Raw genomic sequence first — 11,816 nt, 5'->3', positions numbered from 1 at the left:
ATCAAACACAGAAGTCAGAATGGACTTTTTCCAAGGAACGAGTCAGGACCGCCACCGCCAGCGGCCACTGGCCAGCTGCGTCAAGCCCGGCCCACGAGATGCCATGACAACTTTAGCGGTTGGCCCATTGCTACCGAAGCTCACGTGCAAAGAAAACCTGGTCATACATCCTCTTCGATTAACATTGACAGTTGCATTTCGTCGTCGATCGGTGGGGTCATCTCTTTTCAGTTCACGTATATGGTTCATTTGGCTGTAAAACTGTTTGTGTTAGCATTGTCTTGGGGGAGGTGAAGTTAAAGCGTAATTTGCAGGAAATAACAAATTTTCACTCTGTTGGAGACACGCGTAGCTCGAAAGCTACTACCTCCGTTTCAAATTATAAATCGCTTAGATCTTTTTTTAGCAAAATAAATATATTAAAAATATCAAAGCGACTTATAATTTGAAATAGAGAGAGTGCAAAACTTCTGCAAAGTAAGATGATTGCAAATACACCATAAATATGTACAACTTCGTGTGGCAAAAGATCGTTCAGGAATGCACATTTGACTGATTTTACATTCAGTCACTTTACATACACTGTCACCAAAATCCAACTTCGTGTAGCCGGGTTAGTACTTCGTAGAAGGCTAGAAGCGACATCTAGGAACCGCCCCGAGCCTGCACCATATTTCTGCTCAGTCTTCGCAACCGGTATAACCTTGTGACCTAACCAAGGCAAATAACGCACCTGAACACTGGGCAAAACGCTCTTTCTGAATGGATTTTTCTATTCTTGCCCCCCAAAAAAAATCTATCACTAACCCAAACTGAATGTCAGATTTTCAACGGCTCAAAAACCCATTCAAGTTGTGTCTGTGGCACAGGACCCCATCCAAGTTTCATCTGCACAGGAAGCCACCACGCTACACCTGAACGAGTCATCATGCTACCAGCTCTGCATCTTACGAGCTGGTTTTGTAGTTTAAACTTCTATTCGAACTATGGTGCTCTCTCCTCACATTATCTCTTGGCAGCCTTGTCCCTTCAGCACTTTTTGACACATCCTGGAAAGCTTGCAATGAATTGGCAGCAAAGTTCTCTAAAGCTTCAAGAACCAGCCTCAGATTTATGTGCAAGTTACTTGCCTCAACACAATGCGCCTCGTACAGTTGTACACTCCGAGGCACATGCAGTCTCTGCCGGCTTGGTATTAACGCCAGCTTCCTGTTTAGTTCATCTGCCTCCTTATTAATCTCTTGGGTCTTCCTCTCCAAAATCTTGATCCATTTTTCCCTTTCTCGAATCGAGATTATTTGTTCGCTTTGCTCAAGATGCTGCTGCTCCCACAGGTGCCGCACGCTAGACACAAGAGCTTGCATGGTGTTAACCACATCCTTCTCAGAAATCCGATCCATGGCTTGAGACCATTTGTTGCAGGTAACAAAAACCAATGGAGCACCTATGCTTCCTGGTGAATAAGGTGGAACTCCAGTAGTGTTGTCCTCAGGCTCGTAATTAAGACAGAGTGCTAGCCATCCATTCAGTGCCTTAACAAAGTTTCTTTGTGAATTCACCCAAGAGGAAAAACTGATGATCCATTTAATCAGCTCTACCTCAAGCTCCAACACCAAATCCTGGCCATTTCCACCTGACAAAACTGAAGTAAAGTTTTTGGCTTCTGATATCACTTGACACTGACTATGGTAACAGTCCAATTTATCATGCCACATTAATACAAACCTGGAAATAAGCCATGAATTTGTTCAGGAAGGGCCGAACAATGCAAAAGAGGAGGGAGCAACCAAAGGGAGAAAGCAAGTAAATCAGCATTTCAATTTATTATAGATCACTTAACACGATTTGACATATAACATGCAACTAGGTATACAAAAACACTCTGCAATCCTACTTCCTACATATCCATGTTTTATGGTTTTCTCTCAATCCATTCAGTTTGCATGAATGCATCAGCTCACTATCAATTGTGTAAAAAAGAATCAATTCGATATGTCTGTCCGACACTGACTTGAGCCCCCCCCCCCCCCCCCCCCCACACACACACACACAAATAACAATAACATTAGTAGTTTTAGTAATAGTAATATTAAGACTAAGAGTAGTAGTAATACAATAATAGCATTTACAGTAACAACAACAACAAACAAGCACTTTCCTTGAGCTAAAAGAGGGGCATACCCTTGGATCAAAGCGTTGACTTGCGGCCACAATTCCTCATCCCTTAATTTGTTTATTTTTCTTGAAATCTTGGCTATAACACGCACAGCTATCCTTATCTTTGTTGAAAGCTTCCTCAGCAAATTTCGAGTTGCATCAATCTTTTGAGGCTCTGCACCCTTTTGATCTAATAATTTCAGTCGCTTGGAGTTTTTGGCAATAAGTAAGCGCATTTTCTCCTCAGCCTGCATGAGAAGTACATTAGCCGAGAGAAGAATAGAACACTATATAAAAACAAGATAGCAAGGGTGAAAATATGCATGGACATAATCTATTGAACTATAACATTATCAAAATCAATGATAACAAATAGATTCATAAGTGGCATATCCAATTCAAGAAGATGGTTGCAGTTTTGAATAAACAAAAAGATGGTTCTATTTACTGTTTTGAATGAACCGGTTCTATTTACTGTGACACATGTTCTATTTACTGAAAGCAAATGGATTCTCAAAATGTATCCACTTTGTTCTCCCATGTTCCATTAGCTGGCCCAATAAAACTCTACTACTACAGATCAGAAGAAAAGGTTAATGAGACATGTTCTTCCAAATCTGACCGTTAGGCTTCCAGAAAGCCACATTCCGTGGTGCGTATTATCCTAATTGGACCCTTGGTTAAACATGCCCATGACCTAAAGTACCACCCAAAAAAAAGCAAACCACTGTGTTAGTAAAACTAATCAGTTAACACTATCTAGAAACGTATTAGGTTGAAATCTGAGACTTAGCAGCCAGCCTTCCTTAAAAGTATGAAGTTCAGAATTTTGCTTCATATGCAAAAGTCAAAACAACATCAACCTTCCCTTGGCGAAGTACAGTTGTTGATCAATGCCATTAACTAATTTAATAGAGGTTGATCATAGTTTAAGATGAAGGACATATTTTAATGTGAATTAAGACTAACATAGAACTAACAATACACTTTGGAGTGACATGATTGCAGCATGCCATACAATATTATCATTTAATTTCAATTGGACATTTCCATAAAACCACCCATATCATAGATCAGTTCTATTATCATTTAAAACAAGGCCAGTTTTTTTATCAGAAGATGATGACCATACCTTGACCTCATTATACAGCTTCCTCTCCCAGAAATAGAGCTTCTCAAGTGCCGAGGATAGGCTCCGCGTGTCCACCATCTTCCCTACCACTCCGACGTCCAACACGTCCATGTCTTTGCACCCCAAATGAGCTACGGAGATAGCCGACATCATCTTCGAGGAAGCTGATCAAAGAATTAAGCATCCAGTGGCATAATGAGTAACTGACAATCGAAGTCAAATTGGACATGAAGTAAACAAGATGTAGCTCACATTGGTAGACTGAGCTGCGGCCTTGGTAGCTTGGCCTCCCGACTTCGAGCATCGGCGCGAGCTGCCTAGCCGCCTCGGCCGTGCGCACAAGCTGTGCCTTGATTTCGCCAGCTACATTCGCATTGTCAACGGCCCTCCGCGCGGGAGGTGGTGGAGCGTGCACCGACACATTACCATGTGCTGTTGGCCTTCGCCGTAACTCGCCGATGACGTCCTTGTGGGCGATAACATTCTCCGGCTGGTCGAGCTCGGCGGTGCTACTGACACCGCCAAGCGAGCTGCGCCGGCTGCGGGCACCGCCACTCCCAGGCGCTGAGTACTGCCCGGCCACCTCTTTGACGACCAAGCTGTCTTCATCGTCGTCGTCCTCCAGGTCCGGGATGCCCTCCTCCTCGCGCACCTCCCGCGAGCTCCGGCTCGGCGTGTACGGCGCCGCGGCCGCAGCAGCTGCCGTGGCGGAGTCGTAGTAGTAGCTGTCGTACGAGTCGTAGTTCTCGAACACGTTGAGGAAGTCCCACGAGCTCGCCTTCGGCGGCGAAGGCGGAGCCGCCCGCTGCAGCGCTGCCGGAGGCGGTGCCGGGGCCCGCTGGGCGCTGTAGGCGTAGTGGTGCTGCGGGTAGCCGCCCGGCGCGTCGAAGGAGCCGAAGCGCACGCGCTCCGGCGGCCCCGGCGCGCGCTGCGTGACGGCGACGGACGCGGGGGGCGGGCGGCTGCGAGCGTAGTAGAACTGCAGCGAGCCCGCCGGCGCCGGGTACGCGTACGCGGGCTGCGTCGCGTAGTCGTACTCGTACCCGTACGCGGCGTAATGCGGGTGCGGGTGCGGTTGCTGCAGCTGCTCGGGGACGCGGCGCGGAGGCGAGTCGGCCTCGGCCGGCGACGACGCCGGCTCGGATCCGGGCGACGCGCCGAACTGGAGGCGCGAGGAATGGGCGTGGGCAGACGACGTGTCGAAGGAGCGCGGCAGCCGGCTGGCGGGCGCGCCACCACCGCCCTTGCGCGCGGAGGGCAGCGTGAGCCCCGGCGGCGACTCGGCCGCCTGCTGCAGACGGAGGAGGCGGTGCAGCGGCGCGGCGACCGACTCGATGGAGTCCGCGAGCGCCGCGTGCGCGTCGGCGAGCGCGTAGCGGTGGCGGACGGCCGCGGCGAGCAGCTCGGCGCGCGCGCGGCAGAGCGCGACGGCCTCCTGGTCGTCGAGCTTGGACCCCTTGCACCCCATCCCGTGCCTGCCTGCCGCTGCCGCTGCCGCTGCCGGAGCTGGTGGCTGGTGCGGGCGCGCTCACGAACGGTACAAGTACGACGCGCGCTCAGAGGTCTGGAGTGAAGTGGAGCAGGCAGACAGGCAGTGTAGTGTAGTGTATAGCCCCTCTCCTTCCTTCCTACTCGTACTTGCCCACCATTAATCCATTATGGCGTTCGGTGGCGTTTGGTCCGGTCGTCCGGCGCGGCGATGGGGGAGAGGGAGGGACTGGGCGGCTCGGCTGATGGCGCAATGATGCGGTCACGCGCGCGGGCGGACCGATGGTGAACGTGGAAGACCCACGCGGAAGGTGGAGAGGAGAAGGCGAGAGCTGGAGCTTGGCCTCTTGGGAGTTGGGAGGGCGAGACGGACGACGGCGTCGGGGAGATGGATCGATGCGGTGCGGTGCGGGGAGGTCAGAATCTTCTATTTTATTTGTTTGCGGTTTTCTTTTTCCGGGGCGTTGTGTTGTGCCGTGGCAGCGCACAGTTTTTTTTTTTTTTGGACTTTTTGAAAATCAAAAAGTTTTTAAGATTTTCCGTTACATCAAAGCTTGTGGCACATATATGAAACATTAAATATAGACGAAAACAAAAACTAATTATACAGTTTAGTTGTAAATCACGAGATGAATCTTTTGATCCTAGTTAGTCTATGATTGAATAATATTTGTCACAAACAAACGGAATTGCCGAAAACTTTTCACTTTTCCAAACTGAGGAAGACAGCTCCTGCATGCGCTAGCAGCAAGCAAGCAGTACGGGCGAGTGGTGGGCGCGTCCGTGCACCGTGGACCGTGGTGCGGAACGAAGGAGCCGCGGCAGGAAAAGTCCAAGAACCAGGATGGAGGAATGTGACGCGAGCCTTTGGACCGCGGACGGACAGACAGACAGGCCGCATGGGCGGAGTAGGCCATCCCCACCACACCTGACCACTCCACCGGGGGACCTGACCTCGGTGGCTCGGCCACGGAGGAGTGGGCGACGCCGGCGGGTAATGGTTTCGTTGTGCTCGCCGGGCCGGGCCGGAGCGCGGCGCGGTGTCATCGAGTGGGGGCAGAGGGCTGGACTGCGCGGCGCATTGACGCTTGTCTCGCTCGGCCGGCCTGGAACACCCAACCCAGGTGGTAGCGCTTGCCGGCTGGTCGGGGCGCACAGCGGCGCGGGGGCTGTGGCCATGCCGTTGCCGTGCACTGATTCTGCTGCTTGCCCCGCGCTGTCTGCTGCTCCGTGCAAACGTGCTCTCGAGAAAGAGAAACAGTGACAACATCTCCCTGCGAGTCACGGAAATGTTTCCTGGGCATCCTCCGTGCCGGTGTGGGTGTGGCACAGTACGTGTACTACGTACTGGAAAAACGAAGCGGCTCATCACCGATTCATTTCTTCGTGTTTACCGTCACTCCATTGAATTTGGGCCGGGAAGTCAGGGCGCGGGTCATGTCGACGCAGTAAACCGCTCCGACCTGTTGCGTCAAAATTTGCTGCTGGCTTGCTACTGAGATGGGACTGGCGGTACCGCGGTAGACTCGTAGTAGTAGTAGTAGTAATACATGTACATCTCCCTACAGACCTATCGTACGCGACTGGGACGGCTGGATCGGTGGACCAGTAGACGCACGGGAGCTTCAGATGCATACGGTGGCTTCGTCAAATGGTTGATGTGCTGGTACTAGTAGTATTGGCGTAGTGTAGCACTATTGCAGTTGCAGGACTGTAGAAATAAAGTGTTCCCTAGGTAACACGGCAGCCTCGTTTGATTTCTGTCTTCAAATTAAATGTGGGTACAAAACTGTTGTACGTTAAATTTCTGATTGAGTACCCATAGTAAAATTTGCTCAACAGCTTCCCCACGATGTTTCGGCTATCGCCCACGAAGAAGTTGAGGGTCTGGCTTAGGACCAAGGGTTCGGGTTCTTGGGCTGGCGGTCATCGTATGGACTTAGTCAAAATATTGAAGAAAGTTCAATTTTTTAGGACAAGATTAAAATTATAATTTAGAAGAAAGGAAACATTTATTCAATGAGTGACTCGAGCGGAACCCAGCTGTTAGCACCGTCACTCTTTCTTCCTCCATTGCTTCCCCTCACCGTCATTGGAGCTCCGCAGAGTCGCAAGAACACAAAGGCGGGGCTCTCCCTTTCTCTTCCTTCTCGAGTTTGTCTTGTTGGCCATGGTACTTGTGGAGCTTGTCGTCCTTATGGCGGTTGTTCTCTAGACCCTATGGCTCCTTTGCTAGATTCGACGACAATCCCCAACCTAAATCTACGAAGATAGGGTGGGCAGCATGGTGTGTCAATGGCGGCTGTGGGCGGCGTGACGAGCACATAGGAGTGGCGAGTGGATGGTGCAACAATGCTAGGTAGCGCGCGGTGGTGGTGTGGGCTACGCGGTGGGGGTAGTGCATGGAGAGGCGGTTGTGGCGTATGGACTTGTTGTCGAGCATGCTCGCGAGGCTACTGACAAACCATCTCCCATCCCCTATGAATGTTCACTCCTAGCGGGCAATTCGTTTGTGGGCGTGATGAGTTCTAGCCGCTATCACTTCTTTGGTGTGAAGGCTTATGGTGTTTATTGGTTGAAGTCGAGCCAACAATTTGGTTGGTGACCATGCCACTCTTGGGGCAGCTAGATTCGTGGCTCATGTTTTTGGATATGCTCAGTGGTGAATATAGACGTCGTATGGTGGCTTCTACAATGGCGGGCTTTGCAGGCGTTACGTAGTGTCTCATTTTGCTTCTCAATAATGGCTATGCGATGGACTTGAAGTGTACAGGGCCCTTAGTGTTCTAGTAGGAGACTGTCTTTTGTGGGGATAGTGGTCCTGCTGCCATGGAAGTTTTGAAGATCTTACTGGTCTCGACAACAACAACGCCTTCGGGTGTCGTTTTCCTTCTTAGAGTTGTTGCCATGACGCTACTCCTCAGCTACTCACATGTCGTGAGAGCATCACTTCCCTACCACGCCATACTCCCATCACTCCCTGCTCGCGTTACGGCATTACCAGAAAGGGCAGATGTGCTACATGCTGCCGCCAAACTTGGGGTGTAGGGTTTTGTCTAGGAGCGGGGGGTTGCGGATGGGAGTTCTATTTGGGTCGTGAGGCGAGTCATGCGGGGTGGGCTTCACCTTGGGTTGTGGTTGTTTAAGTTCGGCGTTCGCTGATTCATGTGTTTGATTCCTTGACTATTTGGTTTTATTATTATACATAAAAGCCGATGAAGGAGTTGAGATCCGAACTTTGTAGGTTCAAAAGCTAAAGCCCAAAAAAATTGATAGTTTAATTTGGTTTTGATTTGATTGGGTTTGTGGTTCGGTTTTCGGCCTTAACATGCCCACCACTAACATCAGAGAAGTACGTGGACGTTGGTTTCGGTTCAATTGGATTTAGGGTTCGGTTTTCAGCCTTAACATGCCCACCACTAACAGCAGAGAAGTAGATGGACAACCCGTCATGTGTAAATGTTAGCTCCATCCAAAATTTGAGGTTCAGAAAGAAGTATGTGTAGCCCCTCTCGGCAAGAACGCAACTAGAGTCTACTCTGAAGAAGAAGAAAAATCTATTGCGGGTGCAAATTTTGGCTTGCAGTCCTATCAACCCGCTGCTTGTCCTCCGTTGCTCAAAGTTCAGACTGAACCAGTGGACCACTGCCTGACGTCCGCCGCTCAAATCTGATGCGCAAAAGCGTCAGAGAAGCATGCACGCACTGCACGGTGCCAAGAACCCAAGATCTCTCAAAGCAGAGTCTTGCCAGAAAATTTACGAGCAGCACCAATCACCTTGTGCGCCTGTTCAGCTGGCTTCTTCAGCTTTGAGCGTGTCTGGAGGCATGCAACCACTGAACCAGTCAACCAGAGATCCTGTGACAAGTAGTTAGTTACGTTAACCACAAGTAGTTGGGGAGATCCAAAACGGTATGGTATCACCGGGTAAGGTCGTAATGAGCTGAATCGATGTTTATCCTTCTTAGTTAAGCCACTTAGCTGTTAGCTCAGCCTGGCTCCCAGTTGTGAAGTCGTAGTCGTAGGGACTACGGACTAGGGACCAACAGAAAAGGTTGCATGTCATTCACTCACGATCATTTGTACACGCTTGAGACAAGAAGGTCATTAGGCCACATGATGAACACGATCACCTCTGTTTTCTCCACCGCACGTAGCCATTGCTTGTATAGTTTCTCGGTCTAAAGTTTACTTCCTATCCTATTAGATGTTTTAACACATGAATGAAGTACTAAATATAGACTAAAAATTAACTAATTATATATATTGCGATTGTTTTGCGAGATAAATCTTTTAAATCTTATTAGTATATGTAAAGTAAACATGTGCTAGCAATAGATTAATTATGTTTAATAAATTCATCTTACGGAGTACTAACGACAATGTGAGAACCAGGTAAAAGTGCAAGAGGGTAAGGTTAGCTGTCCTTGGTCTATTTATCATGAGAGTTGAGCAGTTGAAGCGGTGGCAACTGGCAACGGAGGATTTGGTACAGTATCCACGGACCACAGTGCATACATGCAGAATGGTGCCATGATTGTGTTGGTGAGGGAGGCATAATAACGTTCCCGTTCGACTCCTAATTTTCTTTGGTCACTACTGTACGTACTCAATTGTCAATACGCTTCAAGATGTGGCAACGTCTCTGCATTTTGAAAAGATAACAGACGGAACCCTTGACAGTATGTTCCACTGAAGTCATCATCGCCTAATGCTCATCTGACCTAACCTAACCTAAACGGCAACACAAGTCCTGCTTCACCATGCATGTTCTGCAGCGATGCTGACAGTCAGAAGAGATGCAGTGACGTTTCATTTATCATCACGACCACTACTCGCAGGATTATTAGAGCCACGTGAGGCCCATCAAATTCACATCGACTCACGTGATTACTCTATTCAGATGTGTGGCCTAAGACCCTACCATGATCGCAGCGTGATTATATGGGGGATTTTTTGCATCACCTATTTGAGAACACACATGCATATATGGGGCCAATGCGAGCTGTCCGTCCGTATTGCTCTTAACAGCAGCAGCATGACTCAAAAACCACATGGCGCGCGCACACACACACATGTACAGAACTACTCTGTCCTGGATACCACCCAGTACGGCAGTACGTAGCGTTTGACTTGCTTAAACAATTACGCTGTAATAACTGCAGGGACTTAAAATAATCGTTTCACTAATCACCACGCCCTGTTATGTCGTTGCCCATTTCTCTCTTCTCCTTGCAAAAAGTCATACTCGATGCATGAGCTCCTGCTCCTTTGGATTTGCCACCCGGTATACAAAATGCTCGGATCTTCTCGCCCAAACATAGTCAATTCTCGATAAAAAAAATGTTTTGATAACAGTGTTGCTTCGTGCATGGAAATTTGAGTATATATATTAGTAACGTATATAAGGATATCGTTGATAGAGAGAGAGATACGGCCATACGTTGAAGACCGATGCGAGGAACAGTCTCACGCCATGTTTACAGCTAGTACTCAGCAGATCATAAATATATAGCATGCTTGTACCCAACTTGGTGTACGATAATAACTGAAAAAATACGGGCACATCAACAGATCAGTAATGCATGCGTCCTGAACCAAGATTTCCATGCAGCGGGACAATGCCCCAGCAGCAAAATCATGCAACACTGTTTTTCGTTCGTATCCCTACCCTAATGGTCCTTGTGATTGTGATCCTTGAGCACCCCAAGACAAGTCTATACTCACCTCAATAAGTGCTCTCGGCTCGTGTGGGGTGTGGTGGCAGCACCAGCACAGTTCATAGCATAGGAGTAGCGAGCAATAGTTGGTGAGGTCTGCCCCCACTCGTCCACTCCGGATTAAAGCAAAACCTTCGTTCGTGCAAGCGGCCGGCCACATGCTCGAGCTCGACGCTTTGTCTGTCTTTGCCGCCGCGCTCGTCTCTCCTGAATCCTATGCCAATCTTTCTTCCACTGCAGATTTCTGCTCCTTTGCCGTTCCTAGCTCTCTTGCTCTTTTTTCCCTTCCATTTCTGAGGCCTTGTTTAGTTCACTCCGAAATCCAAAAAGTTTTCAAGACTCCCCGTCACATCGAATCTTGCGGCACATGCATAAAGCATTAAATATAGACGAAAACAAAAACTAATTACACAGTTTGTCTGTAAATCGCGAGACGAATCTTTTAATCCTAATTAGTTCATGACTGAACAATATTTGTCAAATAAAAACGGAAGTGCTACGGAGTTTGTTTTCCGGTACTGGGGAAAAAGGTGGCTGCAGACTGAACATTTCTACGTTGCTGGCGCCATTCCATGCCTGCTGCTCAAATTCAAACTCGTATTTGTTTCCACTCCCTGTCTCAGGCTCTCGGTAGCAATCTTGATGCTGTACGTACATGTACATACGGGCACTGCAAAGGAATAGACACGGTACACGTGATAAGTTATTGTTCTCGAAGAAGAGATGCATCATCTCATTCTCATGTGCTTCGTCTCCAAGCAATCTTGACAGGCGTGATCCATTCCATGCGCTCACAGTTACCTTACCCCCCAGCCCCCCACACACCGCAACAAGCGAAAACGACGGCACCAGACGTACACGTGACGCCGGCAACCGACAGTCAAAACCCACGGATAGGAGATCACATGTAAAGAGATTGTTGCTGCAAATAGGCATATGCTTAGAAAGGAACCAAAAGTATCCAAGCTGTTATTGGTTATCTCTTGTAGTACAAGAGCACAATGCAACCTGAACCTGGAGCTGAAGAGATCTACCACAAGCTTTGCCCTGAAAATGCACGCAAGCTCCTGCTCTGACCAGACATCATTTGCAATGCGTGGTCGCTGGCTGACCAGATCGACTTTCAGAGATTCTCTGAAGCCAAAGCAAGGAACTACTACGACTGGTAAAAGACCATCTATGATTTGCACCACACCAGGAAGTGGAATGATGTGCGTTAGCGTTCACAGCCCATCATCGGTTGGCAGGCAGGAACTGCAAGGCCATGATGACACTGGTTTTGGCCCACTGCGTAATCAGAGGTTCAGGATAACTACACT

General features: G+C 48.8%; 1 protein-coding gene across 1 annotated transcript; it reads right to left on the bottom strand.

Annotated features, from left to right (window-relative positions):
- On the bottom strand, positions 472 to 5,169 carry LOC8057576. Its single transcript, XM_021462576.1, has 4 exons — positions 3,542 to 5,169; positions 3,290 to 3,453; positions 2,182 to 2,405; positions 472 to 1,725 (listed from the first exon to the last, which is right to left on the bottom strand). Exons 1-4 carry the CDS (start codon positions 4,755 to 4,757, stop codon positions 948 to 950), a joined length of 2,382 nt encoding a protein of 793 aa, XP_021318251.1. The 5' UTR covers positions 4,758 to 5,169; the 3' UTR covers positions 472 to 947.

The sequence above is a fragment of the Sorghum bicolor genome, chromosome 6, assembly GCF_000003195.3.
Source record: "Sorghum bicolor cultivar BTx623 chromosome 6, Sorghum_bicolor_NCBIv3, whole genome shotgun sequence".
In the NCBI taxonomy this organism is placed as follows: Eukaryota; Viridiplantae; Streptophyta; class Magnoliopsida; order Poales; family Poaceae; genus Sorghum; species Sorghum bicolor.
Note: the sequence above shows the minus strand (reverse complement) of the source record. Positions and strands in the feature narration are given on the sequence as shown.

Coding starts and splice junctions, on each gene's coding strand:
- LOC8057576 (XM_021462576.1), bottom strand. CDS start 4,757: ATGGGGTGCAAGGGGTCCAAGCTCGACGACCAGGAGGCCGTCGCGCTC. Junction 3,454..3,541: donor CCGCAGCTCAGTCTACCAAT/GTGAGCTACATC, acceptor TTCTTTGATCAG/CTTCCTCGAAGATGATGTCG. Junction 1,726..2,181: donor GTCAACGCTTTGATCCAAGG/GTATGCCCCTCT, acceptor GCTTATTTCCAG/GTTTGTATTAATGTGGCATG.